This window comes from Pundamilia nyererei, unplaced genomic scaffold, assembly GCF_000239375.1.
Source record: "Pundamilia nyererei isolate P.nyererei 1_Seehausen unplaced genomic scaffold, PunNye1.0 scaffold00029, whole genome shotgun sequence".
Taxonomy (NCBI): Eukaryota; Metazoa; Chordata; class Actinopteri; order Cichliformes; family Cichlidae; genus Pundamilia; species Pundamilia nyererei.
Genome location: NW_005187430.1, coordinates 1,942,529 through 1,967,110, shown reverse-complemented (window position 1 = coordinate 1,967,110; position 24,582 = coordinate 1,942,529). Strand labels below are relative to the sequence as shown.

Genomic DNA, 24,582 nt, shown 5'->3' with positions numbered 1-24,582 from the left:
ATTAATGAGTTTTTTGGGTTCATTGAGAACATGGTTGTTGTTCAATAATAAAATTATTCCTCAAAAATACAACTTGCCTAATAATTCTGCACTCCCTGTAATGAGCTGTCATGGTCACGTAGCTTTCTGTTGCCCTGGAGGTCTGCCCATTTGTAGTAGTTGGGCAGCAGAAGATGCCTGGGACAGTTCAGCCATAACTGGTCTTTGTATTTGAGTTTCTGGTAAACCTTAGTGTTGAAGCTACATTTTGCATAAGATCCAGTCTTAGCTATTGTAGTGATCAGAGCAAGGTTGAGTGAATTCTAATACACACTTATACACACTTAGACATGCCATGATATCGGGTTATATAAGCATGTTAAAAGTCTGGTGTCTAAAGCAGATTTCCATTTCAGTAAAACTATATTAATTATTATTAAGTGTGTGGCCACTTTGACAGATTCAGCTGTAGCTGGTAGCAGTCTGCATACAGAAGAACTCATAACAACAGTCACTTAGATGTAGATGAATATACTAATATTAATACTGATAATAAGAAAAAAAAATACTGGCACTGTGGGTGAATTGTTAAGCATCACTACTCTGACTCAGATGTTATCTCACTGCACTCTTGAGATAGTCATTCAAAGCAGCACTGCCTTAAAAAAGATATTACCCTCTCTGTGGAAGGTTCCCTTTTATCATTGTCTCTTTAACCTCTGCTTCTAATATATTCCTCTTTTAATGTATTACACATCAAAAAAGCTACACGATCATTCTTAGTACCATATTTTGTAATGCAGCCAGTGCACACTTGTATGTGATTAGAGGCTCATCTCCTGCTGCTCACTGTTTCTCACTGGGCCAGAACATATTGCTATATGAATAGAATGAATAGAATGGATCTGTAGAGAGTTCTTGGTGTAAGGGGACACACTCATCACCAGACATATGTTGGTTTTGGTTGAATTCATTGACAACCAAGCAAAGATAAATGCAGTGGAAAAACTCTTTCCTAACATTTGAACGTCAAGCATCACGCAAAAGCACTTCTGTTTTTTTTTCTCCAAGGTGCCTTGCGGGGCTCCATAAAAGGCTGGTAATTGTTTTCCTAACATATTTAATAATGGAGTTAACACTACATGTAGTGTGTTGACTTTAGGTGTGTTAATTTGTATGTCTCTGTTCTCCACACTTCCACATTTCCACACAGATACTTTATTGTCCCTCAAGAGAAAATCTGTTTCCACAGCCTGTGTATGGAGACATTAAAGAGCCATTTTAAAAACACACACTGGCATTACCACAAGTATCTTTGTTGTTCCAGAATATGTGTGCGCATACTTGTGTGTCACCTGATGCCACTGTACACTAATGAGAGCAAAGTGTGTTACATGCTCAAGGAGCATCCTCACCACTCAGCCTGGGGGAAAATCACTGCTTCTGAAACCACATCCAGCACAGAGCAGCTTCATCCTCCTTTTCTTGTTCCTCCCTCTTTCTGCTTCACCTTAATTTCCATTTATTTCACTTCTGTCTTTAAGTTGTATGATCATACTTATTTTCTCCTTCCCTCGTTTTACCATCAATCCTTCCGTCTCCTTTTTATTATTTTATTTGTATGAGTCGACTGTGTTTTTCTCCCCGTTCCTTTGTTCCTTCATCCTTTCCTCATCTTCTTTCTATCCTGCAGTCTACCCTCTCTTCCTCTCACCACCAAGGATCATTGCATTCTGCTTTTTTTTATTCCTCTATTTTGAAATCACTTTCTTTAGTAGGCTATGATCAGACAGCTACCTCTTCTTTTCCCTTCCACCACTCCTTTCTTCAATTCTGCTGCTGTCCCTTTACATCCTGCAGTGCATTCTGCTTATGTTATTATATCCAATCATTGCTCTTTCCTCCCCTTGTTTTTGTTTCTTTTTCACTAAAAGAAAAAAAGACAAAGAATGGGACAGAAGTATGAAGAGGAAAACTTTGCAGAAGAAGGCAATTATTAAAGTGAAGCCTTCTTTTCATGCCAGGAACATACAGAAAATACTCTTATCTTGCTTCCTTTAACCTCTACTATTTATTGCAATTCTTCTCAACCTTTCCAAGATCTTGCCGTTCCCCTTACACCTACACTGGCCTCACTCCATCCTCCTCTCAGTGCGCAGGCTATGATCAGACAGCTACCTTGTTCTCCAGCACAAAAGACGTGTTGCAGCCCTAAGCACCGCTACTGAGGAGACGTTTACTTGGTTGCTATGCAACACAAACTTTAACAACAACTTGCAGGCAATCCAGTTAGGATCAGATGGGCTTGTTGCTACCCACAGTGAATTCTGTGGAGAGATTTTCAAATTCAATAAACAGTACTTAATTATTTCTTTCAGCACATGTGGAAAGGATATTCAAAGATCATTGAGTTTCAAGGTGTGCTATACACTATGTTACTTTATACATGCAGTCTGTTTATCTAGTTTTATAAAACACATAAATACATTTAAAAAACTATGTTTTGTGCTATCATACATACACATATTACATAAATGAAAATATGTGTATTTGTGTGGTTTTTCTGATTGCAAGAGTCTATAACGAGTCTATAGTTATGATCACAACAGTAATGAAACTGTTTTAATGATTATAAAGGCTATTATAATAATTGGTTGAGCAGTGTGAGCTGTTACAAAGTGCTTTCAAAATGTCAGCGCCACAGTTTAAAGATATAATGATAAGTGTAAAACAAACACAACCATGTTAAAAATATATTTCAGTGCAATCTTGATCCTGTCTGTCTCCACAGTATCAGCAGCAGTAGACGACTAGCTGACAATTTACTGATTAATGACCCCAGTTAGATGAAGCAATTTATCAAACATTTAATATGCTCTTTATGAACCTCAGGCTACTTCCTCGCCTGCTGCAGTCTCCTAATGATGTCAAGGAAGCAAAGAGGCAACACAAACGGAGACTCTGCAGAGACCAGATAAGACAACAAGGCCCACTCTGACGTATTCTTGCCCATAACAGTCATCTGCAACTGATTTGGTGATCTACGTGAGACCCATAGCTGCATAATAGCAGTTAACAATCTTAGATGCCAGAAACAACAAGGGATTACGGTATTTCCTAACATTTGAACGTCAAGCGTCAAGAGCACACGCCATCTTGGAGATGTCCGCTGATCACACTGCATTCCTTCACACATAACTGTTGTGATCTAGTCCCATTTCAGAAGGTGGCATCCTGTTCGAGATCATTTTCCAATAATGTAATTTGATTGTCTCAGCTCACAAAGCTACAGAAAAATCCACTGGTCACCTATAGAAAACGTGTCCTCCAGCTTCTGGAAACATGAGACTGCAGAGCCCATAGAAGCAGTAACAAAACGGCATCAAAAATGAGTCTAAGTTGGACGTTGAAAGACGTCCACAGCCAGGGCTGGACTGGGGCAAAAAATCAGCCCGGGCATTTTGACTAGTGACCGGCCCACCATGGTATTATAGGAAAAGCCATAAAGCCTTAATAAACTTAAACCTACACCATCCTCCCTATTCTGGTATTCTAAACAGTACTTAGCAAAAATATAAAACAACCTAATTTATAATTACATATAGCTAACTAATAAGGTTGCCAACTCCCAGCAAAAAAAGAAAAAAAAATAGGGAACCACTCCCCCACCCTCTACCTCAAGATGCTTAATTGGCTAAATTGATTTTACTTTAATGCACGTATAAAACAAATGCACAGAAATCTATTATTTTTCTCCAGTAATTAAATAGATTCAACATCTTTCTTCAACAGAATTGCAGACTGCACAGATGGTACCTTCCCAAAGGAAAGAATACTATAACTTATAGGGTATATACTAGACTTAATATTTACTGAATACAATAATGGATTTCTATACATTTTACATCAGATGAAAACTTTGGTTGTAAAATTCAGATAATTATTTAGTAAAAGCTAGACATTTTAAATAAGAATAAGAAAGAAAAGTATTTCTTTGTGCCCCCTTTCCCTGTTAAGGCCCTACCTGGCCCCCCTGGTAAAACTTTGCTAGATCCGCCCCTGCACACGTAGCTGTCAGCTACTTAGAAAAGGATCCAGGTGTTATTTGTCTCTCAGAAACAGTTCATAACTTCCCTTCAACTCATTCATGTCACCTAAAAGGTAAACCTGTTTCTCCATCACCTGTTCAGCTCTGATGATTCAGTAAGGACGTCTCCTGGTTTCATCTTCATGTTTCCCTCTCACCACATGTACAAACCGATATCATGACCAGCAGCTTTTACAGCTGTGGCTCCAGCAAACATCAGCCGATACTAGAAAGTAATATTAAATAAATTCTAACAACATCTGATCAAACTTAAAAGTGCTGCTGTTGCTTAGAGTGACCTCCGGTGGTTTCCTCTTTCTGCCACAGAGAGAAAAGCCAATCAGCTGATCATGGATCAGTTTCATGATTGAATTAGCAACTTTCTAGCTGAAGTAGTATAGGACAAATTGTCTAAGGAGCTTGCAAAGAAAAGTGTCTGGACTTGTTTAAGTTGCTTGAAGACGTTTCACTTCTCATCCGAGAAGCTTCTTCAGTTCTAAGGTCAAATGGTGGAGAGTCCCAGATTTAAACCTAGTGGGAGTGTCCCCCAAAGAGGGACAAAGGACCCCCTGATGATCCAGCCGAGGTGTGAAAATGGGTGTAGGTCACAATCAGCCAGGGTTTCGGGTGAGCTCATTGTGAAACCTGGCCCCACCCTATCATGTGATTTCCTGAGGTCAGATGACCCAGGATGTGGGCCACCATTTGACCCTTAGAACTGAAGAAGCTTCTCGGATGAGAGGTGAAACATCTTCAAGCAACTTAAACAAGTCCAGACGCTTTATATACTCATTAAAGTATTATAACTGTATGTCTGTGAAGGTTCTCAGTCATCCAGGTCATCGTAGTCTAAGGAGCTTGGAAAGAAAAGCGTCTGGACTTGTTTAAGTTGCTTGAAGATGTTTCACCTCTATAACCACAATGTGTAGTGTCATAGAGGCAGGCACATGCAGAAATACTTAATGGCTGGAGGGTGATGAAGATTATGATCTTCATTTCAAAGGTGAGAAAAGGAAGGTGAAGACGAGAACAGAAGACTAGAAGTAGTGTAGAGAGAAGGAGGTGAGGTTGAAAGATGAAAGTGGTGGGGTGATGGAGGAAAGGTTAAGAGAACTACTTGTTTAAAGGAGAGAGAAGTGGAGAGAGGAGGAAAGAATAGAAAATTATGGCTCAGCCTGAGCTGAACCTTCATCTCCTCCACCTTTGTGTTGCTGGGAGATTTTTTTGCCTTTGGAAGCAGCTCCAGATGCAGCTCTAGTTCGAGGCTTTCTTCTCCTGCTCTTTCACCTTCTTCAACTCTTTTACTTTCCTTTGTAATGTTTCCTTTGCTTCTTTTTCCTGTCTTTTCAGCCATTTGAGGGCTTTTTTACACTCTCTCTGTAAGTTCAGTGTCTGCTATTTCTGTCTTAATTCCCATTACTTCCATCTTCTCCTCTACCAGTGTTGTCTGGACTTCCAACAATTCCTTCTTTCCATTTTCAGCTTTCTTCTTTGCACACAGTGTAAAGAGTTTGTCTTTGTAGAATGTTGTGAGTTTGTTTACTGAGTTTGTCTATTGTCACCTTCTTCTCCTTCAGGCTGCTTCACGTAGTTGCTCTTTCAGCTAGCAGATTTTCAATGGCCTGCATAAGTCTTTGTGAATCCTCTTTTAACTGGAAGTTCTCAGCCTGGGTTGCTTCTCAATCAATTCACAGATGATAGTTCGTGGAGCAGCGCTCACCAATCCTGTTGTTCACCTGGAAATGCAGCTACATTAGAGAAGTTCAGAGGAGTTGATGTTTTCTTCTTCTCACGTTGCCCGTTGCGGACTGTAGTTTCTATCTTGTTGCACAGCTACTTATGTAGACACACTTCTCTAGCAGTTGTAGAAGTGGTAATGTGTCCGCTTACTGACAAATCAGACAGTTAGGAGGAGCTAAAATTTTTAAATAGTGTCTCAAGTCTTTGTTTTCCTGAATGAAAATCAGTAATAAATACAGAGTCCTAAATGCAACTTTATTGCTTGATTTTTAAAACCTTGTGGCTGAAAATAAAAGTGTTGCCTCATTCATGTTGTTGCGTTAACAAAGTTGGGCGTCCTTGTATGGTGAGAGCAACACGTAAAAACGAAAACTATCTTTTGGAAATTTGAAGATGAATTTAAATGTCTCCCATGTCTTAACAATAAAGCTTTTATTTTTTAATTCACACAGTTTTTTTCCTGCCTTCAAACAGGCCACACTTTATTAATATATCAGCTCTTTTCCATTCTTACTGACCAAAACATTTACAGCACTGTAAACACAAAGATACTGTACAGCGCTTTACCTCTTGCACCTCTTATTTATCAGCAGAAGCCCAGTTACTTGCATTCTAATCTTATAGTTTACTCTTCCTTTGTAAAACAGCTGGGTTAACTTAGCAAGTTGATAATTAGTTGCTTGTGCCCACTTCTCCTGATCTCCTGAGTCAGGGTGTGTCAGTTCAGCTGGTAGAACGATACCCTGGGTGTGTTGAACCTGATTCATACCACAGGGCTCAGAGTTCTGCTGAACAGTCTATTTGTTCTAAAGTTTGAAACATGCTCTGCCTACACTGAACAGTACACCAAAAACATAAAAACCTCTCCTGTTGCCTAGCAAAAGCAGCTGTTAACCAATGGATGCTGTGAAAAGTTTTACTTTTTTAGGTTGTTTCAATGTTTATGAAAGAAGACATGTTCAAGTATCCCAAGCTGAGATGGAAAAGTAAAATAATGCCGGACAGTCACTGCAGGAATTAACATCAGCCATTAAATTTTCTTTAAACAGAGAAGCTGGGTCCACCTCAGGAAAGTTCAAGCAATCGGCACATTATTTCCTGCATTCTGGTGAACTTTTTCCCCAAATGTAATTTAACAGCTCAGAAGTGTTTCAGCTTATTTCTGCTCATGTTCAGAACTTTCTGTACTTTGCACACAGATCTGAGTTTTAGGACTCGCGTTCATCTAAACAAGTCTGTCTCAAAACAGGAAGCACAGAAAACATTATCCTAATAATAGGAAAATAACCATCACACCAATGTCACACTCTCGCCCTTTACATACTAGCGTCTCCATCACTGAGATCATAACAGCGATTTTTGTGGATGTGCATGTTTGTGCACGTGCTATTTCATCTAAGCCTCTGCACACGCACCAGATGATCTTTTGCTGTGCAGCTTTGCACTCATTCTTCATACTAATAATCATTTGTTCTTGTTATTCGCTGTTGGTAAACGCTCATTTGGGGCCCGCTGATGATTATGAGAAAGCGCCTTTCACTGGATGCCTTGAGCATCAGTGCTATCTGTGCACACCTCAATAAAAAGCATTTTCCCTTTCTTCTCTCTTTCTTCCCCACCTCATAAATATTATACAGTACAAGGCAGCAGAGAGCGACATGTACAGCAGCAGATAAGAGACGCACTGTTTGGGTTTAACACTTGAAAGTCCAAACTGACGTCAACTTGCTGATGTGACTGAACATATCTATTAAAGTGGCTCCTCTCTGAAGTGTGCCCACACATTCACTTTCTCTTGTTTGCAAGTTTAAAAGTCAAATATAAAAACAGCAGGTCCAATTGTTTATCTTGTGTGCTTGGAAAGGTTTGCATAACCTGTTGTGTTGTGAAATCTGCTCAGATCTCAAGGGTCAAAAAGAAGAAAGAATCTTGAGATCAAACTATTTAACAAATCCACCTGTCACCTGGCTGACCTTCTCACTGGCTGCCTGAAATACACAAAATGATGTTCTTGTATTTTCAGATGTTAAAGTAGTTTAAGTGTTTTATTAAATTTTCTTCCTGACTTCACCTGCTGGCTTCTCATGAACTCGTCTCATGAATGTGTCCCTTTTCCCAAGGCACATATTTCATGTTTGTTTTCATTTTAATAATTGCTTTATGGATAACTGACAAATTCAATATTTATTGTGCATGTGCAGCAATCTTTGAACATGGCAATCTCCTTACCTCAGTCGACATTTTGAAAAAGACTTTTTTGTTGTTGTTGCACAATGATATCTAATTTAAGAATTTCTACTTTCCAAACATGGCATTACATCCAAATGATGACTACGTGAATATGTTTGTTGCTTAAAGGTCAGAAAAGAAAAGGTGATGCTTTGCAATTGTTTTGACCAGCAGTCCAAATACCAGAGTTAAGTTCAATTTTCAAACCTGTCAGAATCAAACTAATTCAGTGATCACGTACCTAAGATGGCAATGACTTCGTCGTCCTGGATGACCTCCAGTGACCCCGACACCACGAAACAGAGGGTGTCAACGCTCTCCCCGGCGTGAAAGATCAGGTCTCCTGGAGCGCAGTGGGTGGTCTGAAACTCGACTGCCAGTGAGCGCAGGCAGCCATCACTAGCTAACCTGAATGCTGGATGTTCGTTGAACACCTGAATAAGAGAATCAGATTGAAGAGTTAGACTGGGAAAAAATGACCAGACAGGATGTGGTGCATTATACTGCTGAAAGAGGCCACAGCCATCAGGGAATAGGGTGTACATGGTCTGCAACAACGCTTAGGTAGGTGGTACGTGTCAATGTGACATCCACATGGATGGCAGGACCCAAGGTTTCCCAGCGGAACACTGCCCAAAGCATCACACTACTACTGCCAGCTTTCCTGTTTCTTTTCAGCACTGATGACAGTTTTTAGACCAAATTTTAAAGCAAGTTTTTCTTTCAACGCCTTTGGATTGCTGACGCTCGAGGAACACAGACACACTACAGCAGGCTTGGAGGGCTTTCTTTGCAAAAAAAAAAGTTCTCATCTCATAAGTGGACAAGAACACTTTAGATTTCGTTGCTTCCTCGTTTTACTATCTGCAGAAGTACACATTTTCTGATATCCTTGAGAAAATGAAACCGCTTCCACCCGGTGAGATAATCCATCAGAGCACCAGGAGAAGATTTTATTTGGTTTGTGCAAGAGTGTTTTTATATCAGTGCTCCTTGTCAATCACCTGAAGCCCTCAAGCAGAAATGTAAGCCTCCATCTGAAATAATCACTCAGAAACACATCTCTCAAACTTCAGTGTCGCGTCTTTGTGGTTTCGCTCTTGGAGTCTTGTTTTGCCAGGACAGCAGGCAGCACACCGTCAGCAAATTGCAGCACAATGTGAGTGCATGAAGTGGTTGAGGTTTAAGGGATACAACACCTGAAATGTATCTAGTGTGGCACCGTTAAAGTGTTCACATCAGCTGCTTCATATTAAAACTGAAAGGGAAGAAAAAAGGAGAGGTTCAGATTTTTCCTGTTTTCTTTTTGTTAATCACTTTGAAAAAAATGTGGGGCTTAATTAAAAATGTATTTGCATCTTAACCCAATCTTTGTGGGGGGAAAAGCAACTTAATGGACAGGACAGGACATGAAATACTGGTAAAAGTAAACAAAAATCTTGTTTTTTAAAAAAAAAAACCAACTAATTCCACTTCTTTTGTGAAATAAAACCAAAGCACAAGATCTTCTTCCTTTGAAACTCCTAAATGACATCCAGCTTTAATTTCCTCTTACAATTAAACAGAATGTCTTCTTGTCCTGTTTCACAATCTTTTATCATAGTCAAACATCCCTGAAAAATTAGATGTATTTGAAACGAATGTAGTGCGTGAGCTTTATTTCAGAAGAGACACTGAAAATCAGCCGCACTGCATGACAAGACTAATTTTAGTAACTTCTCACTAACTGTCATTGGAGACGGTTGTCACACAGCACAATTACCCAACTGAAGGTGTCCTCTGATCACGCCACTTTAGCATTTGACATCTCCTAGAGTTTTGAGAACAATATCATTGCATGTTAAGTGATATCTAAAAGACTCTGAGCACAATTAACCTTCACTCAGTTATAGAACAAAAGCTCCCGATGCTGATGCTGTATAGTCAAAAAAGCATAACATCTTTCGCTGCTTTGTATATGACCCACAGATATATTTGAATATACAAACCAGCAGCCATTCAGGCACTAGTGAACTATCCTGGAGATATACAATGATAAGTGGAGACAAACTTTCTTTATCGGAACAAAAACAAAACAGAAATTTTATTTCTATTCCCCATGCCTTTCTCTCTTTCCTTTACCCCCAACCGGTCGAGGCAGCCAGTCATCAATCCCTACAATCATCTGATTGTAGGGATTTCTCTTTTAGTACCATAGAGTCTTTACTTTATGGTACAAGGCACTTTGAGGCAAATGTTGTACTGATTTGGTGCTGTATAAATAAAACTGAATCAAAATTGAACTAAAGAACTGAAAGGTATGCCATGCTATGCCACAGAAACATCATGTCTTACTTCCCATCTGACATAAGACATGATAGTTGTCACTAGCAGCTGATTTTTCTGGAATGAGGGAAAACATTATAAGAACAAGTGTGTAATTGCTGCAGGTGTTTGACTTAAAGCTGTGCCAAAGCCTTGACTCCAAGTTTATGCTAAGCCCCAGCAAGAAAAAGACTCTGTCCTCTCTCAGCAGTGTGCACACGCCTCTCTAATCTCAACTTTGTTGCCAACCATATTGAAAGGTCTGCTAAAGTGTGGCTATTAAAGAGACTCAATCAGACACATACGGTTACATATCATAGCAGGAGCTTATTTTTCACTACCTTGAGACACACATTATCGCATCTTTCATAACTCAATTAAGCATTGTAACAGAACTGATGTATGGATATATGAAAATAACTGCATACCTTCCTGTTGAGATGGACACAGATGTCGGCCCGCATGTCCTTGGGACAGATGGATAAGACCTGTAACACAAGAAACATGAGAGGGTGACGTGGTAGTTTAGACTAACAGCACCTTCCTGTTGTCCAACGGCTTCCTTGGTGACCTTCTCTGGATGGATACCAGGCATCCAGCTAGTAGGAGAAGGAGAATCCCAAGTAGACCCTGAGATTATATGAACCTCATTTGACTTGGGTTCTCTGGATTTCCCAAGTCTTGAAAATGTTGTTGGGGAGATAGATTCAGGGCTACTTTGCTTTGGTTCATCTAGGCTAGGCAACAGACATTTTTAAAAAGAGGTCAGCGGTCAGGGACAGCTACACTGTAGCCGTCACCTTCCTCTGTCATACTACATCTGTCGGATTGTCAAGTAATTCAAAGTGTTAAGAAAAGAACGTTTGAAATTCAAACCTAAAGACAATAGGAAATCATTTAAGCTGCGTGATGTTTGCTTTCTGCCTTCTTATTGTTTTTGCAGTGAGACCTGTTGCATTCCTGTTTTTATTCTCAGACCACCTAACTAACTCTGCATGATTCATAAATTTAAAAACACATATCTTTATTTCTGTTGTGTGTGTCTTTACTCAACCACCCCAGTTCATGTTCTGTCTTAAGCAATCTGTAATAGCTCCTGTCTTTTAAGGCCACTCTGCCCAAAAACCTACTATTTCTGTGCTTGGCCGACTTCTGTATGCCTTCTAGGGGCAGCAGCCAGTTCTTGTGAGCTGTGGGCAGTAGTGGCATCACCTGGATGTCATAGGTGTGTTGTGCCTGGAGCAGATGACTGTATCACTGAAGTATTCCCTCTGAGGTTTTGGCTCACGAAGAATACTACATTTGTTTGCCTCATTATTATAAAGCACATTTTATCTGATTGTTCAACAATATGAGGATATGAGAGAAGCGTAACAAGGTTCCTTTTAAAAAACTTCTCATTGATGCCATGTGGCTGAGGAAGGGATTTGGAAGATAAATATTGCAACGCTCAATGCAGTGTTTTAGATTATGACAAACATGAGGTGTCTGTGCAAGGTGAAAGAACAATATATGTGCATTGAGTTTATTGAACATTGTTGCTGCAAACAAAAGCTAAATGGTAAATGGGCTTTTACTTATAATGAGCCTTTCTACTCAGTTTGAGCACTCAAAGCACTTTCTACTACAAGTCTCATTCACCCAATTACACACAAAATGCTTTATCTGACATTCACACAGATGCATCCTGGTTCAGTATATTGCCCAAGGATACTTGAGCACAGGGCTGTTGGTGCTAGGGATCAATCCAACAACACTCCAGTTGGCAGACACGCACTGACCACCACCTAACCCACAGCTGCTCCATCAGCCCTATCTTATTTTCATCCTGGGCAGTGTATTTGTAGTGTGATTGACTTGGATCAGTAGAAAGTCAGTTGCAGAAAAAGACCAGAGGCTTTCTTGCTCAAGAACACTTCAGCAGAAAGCAGATGCTGTCAGAGAAGATCAAAAACCTCAACTTCAAAGTGAAAGCTTATTTGTTTTGAAACCTGATTTTTCAGAAACTTCCCGTCTGCGTATGAGTGACAGATTTTATATTCCAGTTTGTTTAGTTGCATTCATTACCTCGCAGTGAAAACAACTGCAGCAAAGGCAGACTGTTAATGATAACCGTTTAGTGTAACTCATTACACACTTTTTAAAATCTGTCCCAATAAATGAAGTACTTAGCAAAATCAAAGAAAACACAATATCATCCTCCATAAATGCTGCCATCTTACATATGAACAAAATTGAGGAGTGGGGGAAACTTAAGAGAAAAAAGATATATAAAAGTATTTTATATTTTGTTTGCTCCATTTAATGTGGATCATACAGTATCAAGAAGCCTTTGGGAAACACTGGTGTTTTTGGGTGTGTACTCATATAAAGAGCTGACTATGAACCATATAACGGCTCCCAAAGTGACAAACTTATCTACTAATTGGTCTCAGCTCTGACAGTGAGGTATTTATCCAGAGAGCAGGAGCAAAACTAGCCTTATGTCTCTTCAAAAGTGTATAATTATCTGGGACTGATGAAGAAGAGGCTAAACTGAAAATAACGTTACTGGGAAAGTAAACTAAATGGGCAGAGAAAGAAGGCATGGACAAAACTTGAAAACAGGAAATAAATAAGAAGAAGATTACATGAGGCTTATCTTGGATCATGAGTTTATAATGTGCCAGTCTCCAGTTCAGCCAAAAAAACAAAAAAACAACAGGCTTTAATATTATTTCATATTTAATAAAGAACATAAAAATAAACAAAAGACAGCTAATCTGTCTAATATCCTCAAAGTTAAATCAAACTGGGGAAATTTCAAATCTCAAAGTCTCAAAAATGGAGGTTCAAACAGTATTATTGCAAAATGCAATATATGCATATATGTATGTATACATGTATGTATTTGGTTAATTAGCAACCAAGGCTTAATGTCTATGTGGTACAATTTTAGTACTTGGAAAAGAGAGCTTTTCATCTAGTATATATCTGGCATTTGGAACAGTTCTGTTCTAAATATTATTTATTATTTAATATGTATTTAATGGTAAATGATGTGGGGTGATTAGCTAACTCTGATATATGCACAAAGTATACAGGTATTGTGGTAGTGTGCTGAAATATCATCATGAAACATTATGCCTTTGGACCACTTTTCTATGGGCAATCGTCATAATGTGAAGATTTTATGTATGTGTGTTCCTTATTTCCTCCTAGATGAGAAGACCGATCTTGAGGAAACTTTGTATAAAGAAAATTAAATATCTAAATCACATATAAAAAATGTTTTATACAAGCTCTACAATTATATTTATACATTTGACAGGTCAGCTGAGTAGAGAATGGAATTTCAGATAAGAATCTTGTGCCATAATATAAGCGTGCACATATTTTCATGTTCTCTAGCCCTGTGAAGACCATGCACTCGCTCAGGGTAGTCAACTTGATGATAATGACAGTGAGGAAGAGTGGAACCCACAGTTTTAAGGTGCAGTTAGGAGGTAATGTGTGTGGGTAAGCACCAACATCTGTGCTGGTGTATGTGTGTTAGGAACATAGATAGGACTACAGAGGGGCTCATGAGGTACCAGGATTCAATAGTACTCCAAAAGTCAGAAATGTGATGTCCACCTCACATTTACAAGCAACTGCTTCCTGAAGTTCCACACATAACGGTTATTAATGCCACACACACACACACAAACACACACAGGTGTAAAATGCAGGGTTCATACAGCTTTTTCAGAGTCAAACTCAAGCATTTTTAAGCACTTTAAGGTCCATTTCAAGCTTTTCCAGCACATTACCAAAAAAGTATGCATGTTTCACTTCACATCACCTCAGTAAGACCATGTGAAAATTAAAACAAATCATATGAGGTTGACTGAAACGCTTTTGTTCCCCTTTTGCTAAAACATAGAAAAACACACCACACAAAATACTGCAAAACAAAAAGGCTGCCTTATATGTAGATAGTGTCGAAACTCAAAACGCACATCTCACTTAAAATTTAAGACGTGTAAATGTGAACAAATCCACTTGTTAGAGATATTAATCTCCTGTTGGAAAAAAAAACAACCCCACAAAACAAGACAACTGCACCAAAAACCACAAAATACTACACACCGCAGCCAAATTAATATCTCATCAGATATTGATGCTTCTTTCATATGTGACACAAAAAACAGGAGACAGATGTTTGTTTGTTTTTTAAAGCTCATCCATTCAAAATTAACTGTAAGATGTTTAACTACATTGCTGCTGTGTTATTGTTGAAGTCCTAAATTATCACCTTTAAAGTGTTTGTGCTAATAACATCATGTACAGTAAGACAGGCATGGAGAACAGCACTGACTGGGAGAGGCTTTGAACAGATGACATACTCAGTTCAATTCAACATATAAGACTTTAAGAATGCACAAGCATCTATCAAAAACCTATTTATTTAATCTATCATTTGTGAGGTTATTATGTACAATTATAATGTAATGTTCATCTGCCTTAAATAAACAGGCAGCCTTGAAGTATGAAATATTCATTTGTCTACTGTCTCAGTGGCTGATAGTGCCCCGCAGGCCTCAATGTGAGCTTGTAGCCATTATAATGTTGAAGTTGTTTAACGATTAACAGATTTTGAATGAAAGCAAGGGAACTTCGGTAGCACAAAAACAGTGTCTATTCTTTGTGCACATATGGATCAGTCATATTACCATTGTTTCCCACTAAGGTGTTGCCAAAGGCACCTAGTTAATGCTTGAAAAAGCTGCAGCAATAAACAAAAATATAATCAATATTCTATTTACTTGGTGACAACGCCGCTTTTAGCCTTCAATCAGAAAGCTTTAATTTGGCTAGTTAAGCATCGGGCTAACGCTTAAAGCTTTCACTTAAGGAAAGTCACTCACATTACTGCTACTGCTACGTAATCTTAGTTAGGTTCACAGCATATTCCATAAATTACCGTGCCATAACTAACTGTTATAACAGCGCTGCCATATTGCATCATACTGGGTGCATTTCAGTCATTTATACACATAGCTAGTTTCCTAGCTATGTGTAGCGTACACACTCTCGAAATAAAATACACGAATAGAACTTAAATTTAATGTATATAATCTTCACCAAAGTGCAGATGTCTGAAACAAAACGAGACAATAGCCTTTAATATGTACATTCCCAAATTTCATACATTTTGGGGGAAAAAATTAAGAGTCTTTTTTTTGTTAAGTTTCCTGACACTATATGTTTGTGTAAATTAGGTTAAAACTCATTTATATTCACTTTCATTACGGCACATAATACTGAAAAGAACACTTGTGTGTATTTTAAGATGTTTTCTCTTTGCTCTGAAAAAAATGTTATGTAGATTTTTATTTATTGATTGATTTACTTTAAGACTCTTTGAGAACACTGATACAGCAGCTAATTTTGAGACATATATGGGTAAATGCTCTTAAATGTACTGTTTTTGGATGTTATAAGCATCTATGACTATTAAATATAAAACCATCACTCTCAAGCTTTTGCTTCCTGACACATCACTTGATGCTTTGTAATCTGTATAAATGGCAAAAAGCGACACGGTGTCTGGCTTTTTCAATTCCAGCCCGGATGATTACTGTAGCACAAAATCCCAAATCTCCATAAACAGATGGCACATCAGTAATACATTAGCTTTACCTGACATGTTGCGTCTCAGTCTCACCTTTTCCGTGTCGATGCCTTTGGTCATGGACCAGGTGGAGACGATGTAGTCCATCACCCTCTCACTTAGACCCTTGGGAACTTGGTAGAGTTTCAGGAAATCCCTGACATTGTTGAGCATCTCATGGTAGCGATTGGTGTTGGCATACATCTGCTGGAAAATCGTGGTCACATTTCCAAAGATGGTGGCATAGAGCAGAGCTAGAAAGCAAGTAGGAGAAGAAATATGAAATGTATAAAGCGCTCATTTCAAAAACATTTGATGAAAACAATTATTTTGACTTGAACTAAATATCTGCTTACTGCAACACACCGAGCCAAAAATCTAATGTTTTAAAAATCCACCACAACATTTAAAGCAACTGGTCCTTCTAGATAGAAGAGTCTTGGCTTGGCAGACCTTCCAAACAAATCGTACTTGTACAGTCTTTTGCAATTTCTCTGAGCATGGCGCAGTCTGACCTTCAGTGAATTTGCTCTAAAGATTGAGGCATTGGGTTAATACCAATACTCCTGAATACTCCAGACTAGCAAAGCACCAAACCTCTGCTTTTATAGAGGTGATCCCAATCGCTGATGATCATTTAATTGGGTGCATTTGATTAGCAGAACATGGCTTCTACTTACCCTCTGACTTTCTATGGAAGAAGAGAGGGTATATTTAGTTTGTTACACTGCATAGAGTCCCAGGAAAACTTTCTTTTTCACATGACTGTAGGTACAGCTTTTGGTAACAAGACCCTTCTGCCAAGGGTCCGATGCGATGGACAAATGGAAAAACTTCAACAACAGGAAAAGTCCTGTTGTCTAAGATGAAAAAGGCAAAGATGACTTAGAGTGGCTGAAAACCAAAGAGGTTTGTGTTTGGCTTTGGTTTGTGTTAGGTATTATACTGAATAACAGCTTAAGAATTTAGATGTCTAGACAGTGTTTAGTTAGAAATGGCGACAGTGTAGAAGCTTCAAGGTGAAGGGACACCAAGTCCTATGATAAGGTCGGTCATCCAGACCCTGTGAGATAAAAACAGTATCCAGTCTCAGCCAGAATTACTCTCACGGTCATTAGAAGAACAAGTTATCAGGGAAGAGATGCGAGGAAGGGGAACACTTCCTCATTTAAAGCACTTTAAATGCCATGGCACTTTAAATGCCATGGTAGAGCAGAAAACTGCTACATAAGAACCAGTCCAGTTACCAAATATCTTCAGATGAGTATACACTTGTAGGAGAGAGCTGCATGACCTGAAAGACTTCAAAAACAACATTAACTTGGCATTATTTGAAGCAGATGGGTAATCACCAAAAACGGACTTTTTATTAGCCAAATACAAACAGATGTTTGTGACAGTGGCTTAGAGGGGTGCAGGTTTGAGTAATCATCTAAAGCCACTTACAAAAGTCAGGCAAACTTAGAGATCAGTGTTAGATGTATATTATATAATGTCTCCTGGTGATCAAGAGTGTTTCTCACCTTTGAAATTTAAAGCCATCATGCGTCACTGCTCAGCCTCCTCACTATCCTGCTTGTACTTTACTGTTTCCATAGAGACCTCACTCAAAATAGTTTTTTGCCTCCTCCCAGACAATACAAGTGACAAAGGAAAGAAAAAAGAAACAATAATTTGGAAGACTTCTGAAAAATCTTGTGGTTTGCAGGAGGTGGAGGGAATCTGACGACATGATGTGTGAGAATGCAAGGCTGGGGCAGAATGAATGTACAGTACAAAGGGGTAGTTTGTAAAGAAGGATCAAAGAGGCAAATGTTGGATTTTCTTGCAGTAACTGTGCATTCAAGATAAACTCTCTATATGGATGCTGTATGAGGTAGTGTAAAAATAGTAAATTAAAAAAACAAAGAAAGTGAACCAGAAACATGACAAAAACAAAGTGTGTATGTGTGCTTTCTTTTCCGCGGACAGTTTATCTCACAGAAGCAAGTCTACAGAGACACAAAAAGAAAAGAGTGTGTCTGAAAGAGAGACAAAACAAAGAATAAAAGCAGGACAGTCACACACATAAAGGTGTTGCATGTCAGTGGTGAGATAAGTCCTTCAAAGTCTGCTGCCTCCCAGCCTACAAAACCTTTCCAGGACCCCGTCAGCAATTCAGGAAGAATTCCAACAGCACATCTGGCCTGGAACTTAAGGTTCAGACTCACAGCTCTCCGCCCCCCAAACCCAAGACTTCTAATTGGCTGACTTGATAGCCCATAGGGAGGTAAGTGTCACCTCAGAACACAGAAAGGCAATGGTTTGAAGGTTAATTCAACCTTGGGATATCAATTTCTAGCCAATTTTATTTTATCTAAAGTAGTGACATGTGGATGTGTGGATGGGTATGAAGAGAAGCTGCAGAAGAAATCTGTGTCACCACAGTAAGTAACCACAGTGCAAAAACTATTTGGGATGAAAAGCTAATTAGTAGCATTCATCAGGTGTAAATGAGGTCTGGCTATCAGCACTTTGGAATACTGGTTGTCAAGGAAGCTCGAGACAAATAACAGGGCTCAAATTAAAACAGACTGCCAAAGAATTGAGCCTCCAAAGGTACAAAAGCAAGATATTCAGGAGTCTTTAAGATAAGCACTTGAACTTATAGTGTTAACAAAACAGTTTAAATATGTTGAGTTTACAATTTGGGTACTTTCTCCTTTGCATTTCTATAACAGTCAAAGTCTGTGTTGACTTAAGCACATTTCCATAGCTTATACAACCTGCCATGGCTTGAGTTTGGCCTGTGGAAATCAACCTTTTGAAGCTCACCACAATTGAGTCAGTCAAAGAAAGTCAAGAACTGGAATCATGCTGTTAAATAATATTTGCACCATATTTATAAACTAGTGTATAAAAATCTTGACACTAGGGCTGCTCAATTAATCAAATTTTAATCACGATTACGATCTGGGCTTTCAACGATCATTAAAAATGACTGAGCCGATTATTAGCCCCTCCCTCATTTATCCGCGACACCTTAAAGGCCGGTCCGTGAAAATATTGTCGGGCATAAACCGGTCTGTGGTGCAAAAAAGGTTGGAGACCGCTGATTAAGAGGACCCGAGGGAAGCTCGGAAAGCTAAGCAGAAGTTATTTGGAGAGGAGAGTGACTGCCGTTGGTTGAAAAGAGAGGTAAAAAAAACGTCACACTATTTTATATTATTTTTTTAAAGTCATTATTCAATACATTGTTATTGTTAACCCTTTAAAGCCGGTCAGAGCAGCATGCTCCGTTTTGTGTAACTATTTTTAAATCCCTGTAGAACCTGAACCGTGTAAGCTAGCGCAATATTTTGTTTTGCATATGAAACCAGAGGAGTTGTACTTACATCTGATGCCATCAGCTTGTCCTCCGTCACGGTTTCCTTCCACATAAAGCTTTGCAAAAATTGCATAAAAAGCGCTTGCAGGAACAAAAACATAATATTCCAGAAACACGCTTTGCCGATCCGATCAGCTGTTCGTAACACTTCCCACAGTGAAACAGACGTCAGCAGTGTTGCCAACTCCTCAGTAAGGAAAATCGCTATTGGTTGTCCTAAAAGTCGCTAGAAGTCGCTAAATGACGTCATCGCCTAATTTGCATAATTGGTCATGCTAATCTAATTGTAACCTATGTTGTTGGAGAGAGAAATAACATCGTGGAAGAGACATAAAGTGAGTAAAAAACGTCCTAAATGCATTTAGAGTTTATTTAGAACTATAAATTAAATTTCTTTTAGCAATTATTGTTTTTTTTAATGTCACAATTCCAACCCTGCTCCTTTACCCGGGCTTGGACCGGCAAAAGTGACCCGAAATAGGCACTCTGGTGGAGTTACTTTGTGTGTGTTTATAAGTAGTTTTAAACCTTGTGATCCACAAAACAGCATAAGAGTAAAAGAAGAACTGACTGCATTACAGCACCCGCTGCTTGTTCAGAGTAAAAGCAATACGTGCTTTCACGTCTTTTTTTAGCGGGTCTGAAAACTGCTAAATATAGCGACAAACTTGGCAACACTGGACGTCAGCGCGAACTATGGCATGTCCGCCATTTCCTGCCCGAAACCAGAAGTGACGTCATTTTCGCGGAAAATGAAGTTTTTTACTTGTAGGCCTTAAATGCCTATACTGGTGTTTTTATAAGTCATGTTTGACTTTTCTGAATAGTTTCTGGGATGCTTAGAACTCGAATTGCACTGCTGGAAATAGTTTATTTTGATCCACCTGCTGTTTTCTTTGCAAACTTGCATCATAGGAATGTTTTTTCGTTTTTCCTGCAGTATATAAATATCGCTTTATCTCCAAAATAAAACTATGAAGACACTCAAAATAAATTTTCCTGTTGTTGTAAACTATTTTTTGCAACTTTTTTGTATTTAAAGTTTTGAGGGATAAACCTCTTAAATTTCTCCAAGTAGAGATATATGTTAAAAAAACAAACGATTTTCAATTTTTTTGTAGTTTATTGCACTTTTTTGCAATTAATGTAGTTACTATGGACTTAATGCATACATATTATTAAAATATGGGCTATAACAGTTGTATAGCAACTTGAAATGCTCCCACAAATGGCACTACAACATGTAAAAAAATAATATAAGCTCTGGCGGACTTGGTTCTATAGTAGGTCGTAAGGGTTAAATAAATATCGTCAAATAATCGAGATCTCAATTTCAGTGACAATAATCGCGATTATCATTTTTGCCATAATCGAGCAGCCCTACTTGACACAAAGTTTTAAGAGTTCTGTCGATGAATCATTTCCCTGAAAACTTGGCTGACTCCATCTATTTTGCCAAAATTTCCTTGCAGCAACTCAAAATAGCACTCATTAGTTTACATACATGAGAACTCCAAATGAGATGATAAATGGTAAACTGAAGGATCTCCACCAGATCTGAACCAGAGCATCACAGAGCTCGTGGACAGTCTGAGATACAACCTGGTGACGTTGAACGGAGCAAAACATATCCCAGAGGTGTTCCAGGACAGGATGAAATCCTTGGACCCAAGGTTTCATCCATATAACTAACGGCAGTCAGGGTTCTATTGCACAGCCTGTTGAAGTCTGTGTTCCCTCCATGGCTACGTCCCACCAGACCATCAATGACCCACCACCAAACCGCAGCATAGCATTCTCCACGGCTTCGCCAGACTATTTCCCATCTGTCACATGTGCTCAGGGTGAACGTACTCTCATCCGTGAAGAGCACAGATGGTGGACAAGGAGTGGACCTGACATTTCTGGTATTCCACAGCAAATGCCAATCGGGCTCCACAGTCCTGGACCGTAAACACATGGTTCCACTAGAGGATGTCAGGCCACCCTCATGAAGTCTGTTTCAGTTGTTCTGAGACATTCCTACAGTAGCCTGCTGAAGTTCATTTTTTAGGGCAGTGGCAATGCTCATTCTGTTCCACAAAGGAGCAGGTACCATCCCTGCAGGTAAGTTAAGGGCCTCCTGCAGCAGATGGCCGCCCTGCCTGAGCCTGGTTTTGTTGAAGGTTTCTTCCTGTTAAAAGGGAGTTTTTCCTTCCCACTGTCACCATACGATTGTTGGGTTTTTGTCTGTATGTGTCATCGTAGGGTCTACCTTACAATATAAAACACCCTGAGGCAACTGTTGTTGTGATTTGGCGCTATATAAATAATTGAACTGAATCAATTCCTGGAATCTCCACACTCCACACTCTTGGAACTGTGCTGGGAGACACAACAAGCCTTTTGGAAAGGGCACGCATTGATGTGCCAACCTGGAGAATTGGAGTATCTATGCAACCATTGTAGAGTCTAGGTATCTCCTAATGCTACCAGTAGTGACAATGACCCTAGCCAAATGGAACCTAGTGAAAAACCAGGAGCGTAAAAATGTCAGTGGCCTCCACCTGTAAAACCATTCCTGTTTTGGGGTTTGTCTCATTGTTGCTCCTCTAGTGCACTTATTGTTTATTTCATTAACAGAAAGTAGCTGATACTGATTAACAACCCCTTCCTCTACTTATCTGATTAAAGTGTACCTGCAGTTTTTTTGCACAGTATATGTATTTTGGAGAAAATATATTCATACAGAAGTATCTGATCTCAGTAGGAGAGTAAATAAATAAATACAGAAGTAACCAACAAAGCCCTGGAATCACAGAAACCTGTTACTGATGGATTGCTGATTATACATCGTTCTGTATCAGCTTCCAGAAACACTTTTCTGGTCTCACGTGAATTTAGACAGTTAATCCATGTAGTCAGGCTACGGTTGAAGCTGTCATCTCAATACTGCATTTAAAATCTGACCTGTCCCCTATGGCTCTATTTATTTAAATCTGTCTGTGTTTTCCCATCTGGTGGATACAGAAACAGGGGTGGCGAGTTTTGAGGGTGATAGAAAGTAGTAGATTTGCTAATATTTAATAAATGCCGAAGCACCCCAGGGAAGAGAAGACAAGTAGCTGTCAAAAGTGAGACTCTGATCAGCTGGTAGGAATCTTTTCAGGAAGTTTGTTTCTAAAACCACTGTGACACAAAGAAGCAAACTGGACTTAAACAATCCCCTGCACTGATGTCATATCAGCAGCAGTATTTTATAATAGCATACTCTGAACCCCATCAGGCAAACAGTGTGGACAGATCTGTCAGTTCAGCTTGTCTTGCTAAATTTACTCAAATAGCTTTTGCCTTTAGTAAAAGTATATTACTTCCTGTTTTGTTTTCTACTGAATAGCCTCTAATCATTACCTGTTGCTTTTGTGAAACAAAGGATATCAACATCACCTCTCACTTGATAAGATTTTTCTTAAAAAAAACTTGTCTTTTGTCATGACTTTTTTATCATTAAAGTGAATCATTCAAATGAGACAACGTTGGATATGTAGATATTTCCATATGAGTATTAAAATTACAAATGTACAAAGAAACATAAAAAGCCCCCCATTTACATTACTTTTTTCAGCAATCCAACCTCTGTGTTCATATATTTTCTATTTCTATTTTTTAAGTAATCTGCCAGAGGAGTTTAGGATGATTTGTCAGACTGAATGAGTGTGAGGGACAAAAATCTGTCAGTCTGTGTTAACGCCTACAGCCCAGACACACAGAAAAAACCCTGTGATAAGGTGGCCTGCACACAAACAGAAGTACCCACACAAATGCAAGGATATACTGTAGAAGCATAAAAGACACACACACAATCAAAGTGTATGATTATTTATAAGTCTAACTTCATAAATAAACAGTGAATTCCAAGTTAACTGTTTGAGGGTAAGATATTACTTTCTATATTAAATTACTACTACATTATTCCTGTATATTTACTTTAAAAACCAAGTCAAGCCAGAGTCAAAACCTGATGTACTCCTAGTGTCGGTTCCTGAGTGGGATAAACGGGGAAGTACAATCTGGCCAAATCAAACATATGGATCATAAAAAATGAGATTTCCGTATTGGATCTATATGGGCCCAGGTTAAAAACAGCAACCTGATGAAGTTGGCCAACAGGGTGCTGATGGAAACTGTGCTACTACTGGTCAAAAACAATGGAAGAAGAAAGGGAGTAAACTTTAGTGGGTTTGTAGGTTAAGGGAACAATGATGATGAGGAGTTTATGGGTAGGTATGTTGCTAAGAAAGAAATGCAGGAGGTAAGAGAAAAGTGTACACAAGTGGACTATATCTTATGCCGAAGGTGCAATCTTAAAGAAATAGGAGACTGCAAGGTGGTGCAAGCTGCAAGCTGACGGGTTGGATCATGTCAAGTATCGGGTCAATATCTGGAGTGACCAGAATGGGAAAAATTTGAAGTGAGTATGAGTAGAGAGACAACTCTCACATTGAGCAATTTGGATCCAAAGTTAGAAGGTTGAGACAGTTTGGACATGTGCAGAAGAGGGATTATACATATACTGGACAAAGGATGTCGAAGATAAGCTGCCAGGAAGTAGGAAAAGAGAAAGACCACAGAGAAGATTCATGGAAGTACTGAAGGAGGACGTGCAGAGAGTTATTGTAACACAAGAATGCTAGGGATAGGGTTAGACAGAGGCAAATCATTTGATAAGGCACCCCCTAAAGGGAGCAGCCAAAATAGACAGAAGGCCTTTAGAAAAAAAGGTTCATTGTTTTTTTTAAATTAAAAAAATTAAATTCAGATTTTTATTTGTTTAAAGTGTAAATATAAATTAACAAGCACATACAACTTTCAGTCAATATAATCAAATAATTTACTGTCTCAAATTTTTTTGCTGTCTTAAAGATGAAAGATGAGAAGACTGCTGCTTCTTTTGTACGTGCATTTTCAGTTAGGATGTAGTCCATGCAATGGTAGTCAAACAGTCAAATAAATTAACATGCAATCAGTGAGAAGAGTGCTTTAATATATGAGGAATAAATATATTATAGTTATAAAAGCTTTTACAGTGAAAAGCTGATACTACCCATAAATTCCAGTATTGAAAATATTGACACACACACAGACCTGACAACCTACGGTGGAGCAAAAAAGTATTTAGTCAGCCACCGATTGTGCAAGTTCCCCCACCTAAAATGATGACAGAGGTCAGTAATTTGCACCAGAGGTACACTTCAACTGTGA

At 38.9% G+C, this 24,582-nt stretch overlaps 1 protein-coding gene across 1 annotated transcript in view; it reads right to left on the bottom strand.

Moving 5' to 3' along the window:
- The window catches only part of kcnh5b (potassium voltage-gated channel, subfamily H (eag-related), member 5b), a 190,369-nt gene that overhangs the window by 77,805 nt on the left and 87,982 nt on the right, over positions 1-24,582 (bottom strand). The window contains exons 9-11 of the mRNA XM_005728589.1: positions 16,029-16,228; positions 10,768-10,827; positions 8,277-8,469 (exon numbers count right to left, since the gene is read on the bottom strand). Coding sequence (XP_005728646.1) covers positions 8,277-8,469; positions 10,768-10,827; positions 16,029-16,228 — 453 coding nt within the window. The remainder of the gene's footprint in view (positions 1-8,276; positions 8,470-10,767; positions 10,828-16,028; positions 16,229-24,582) is intronic.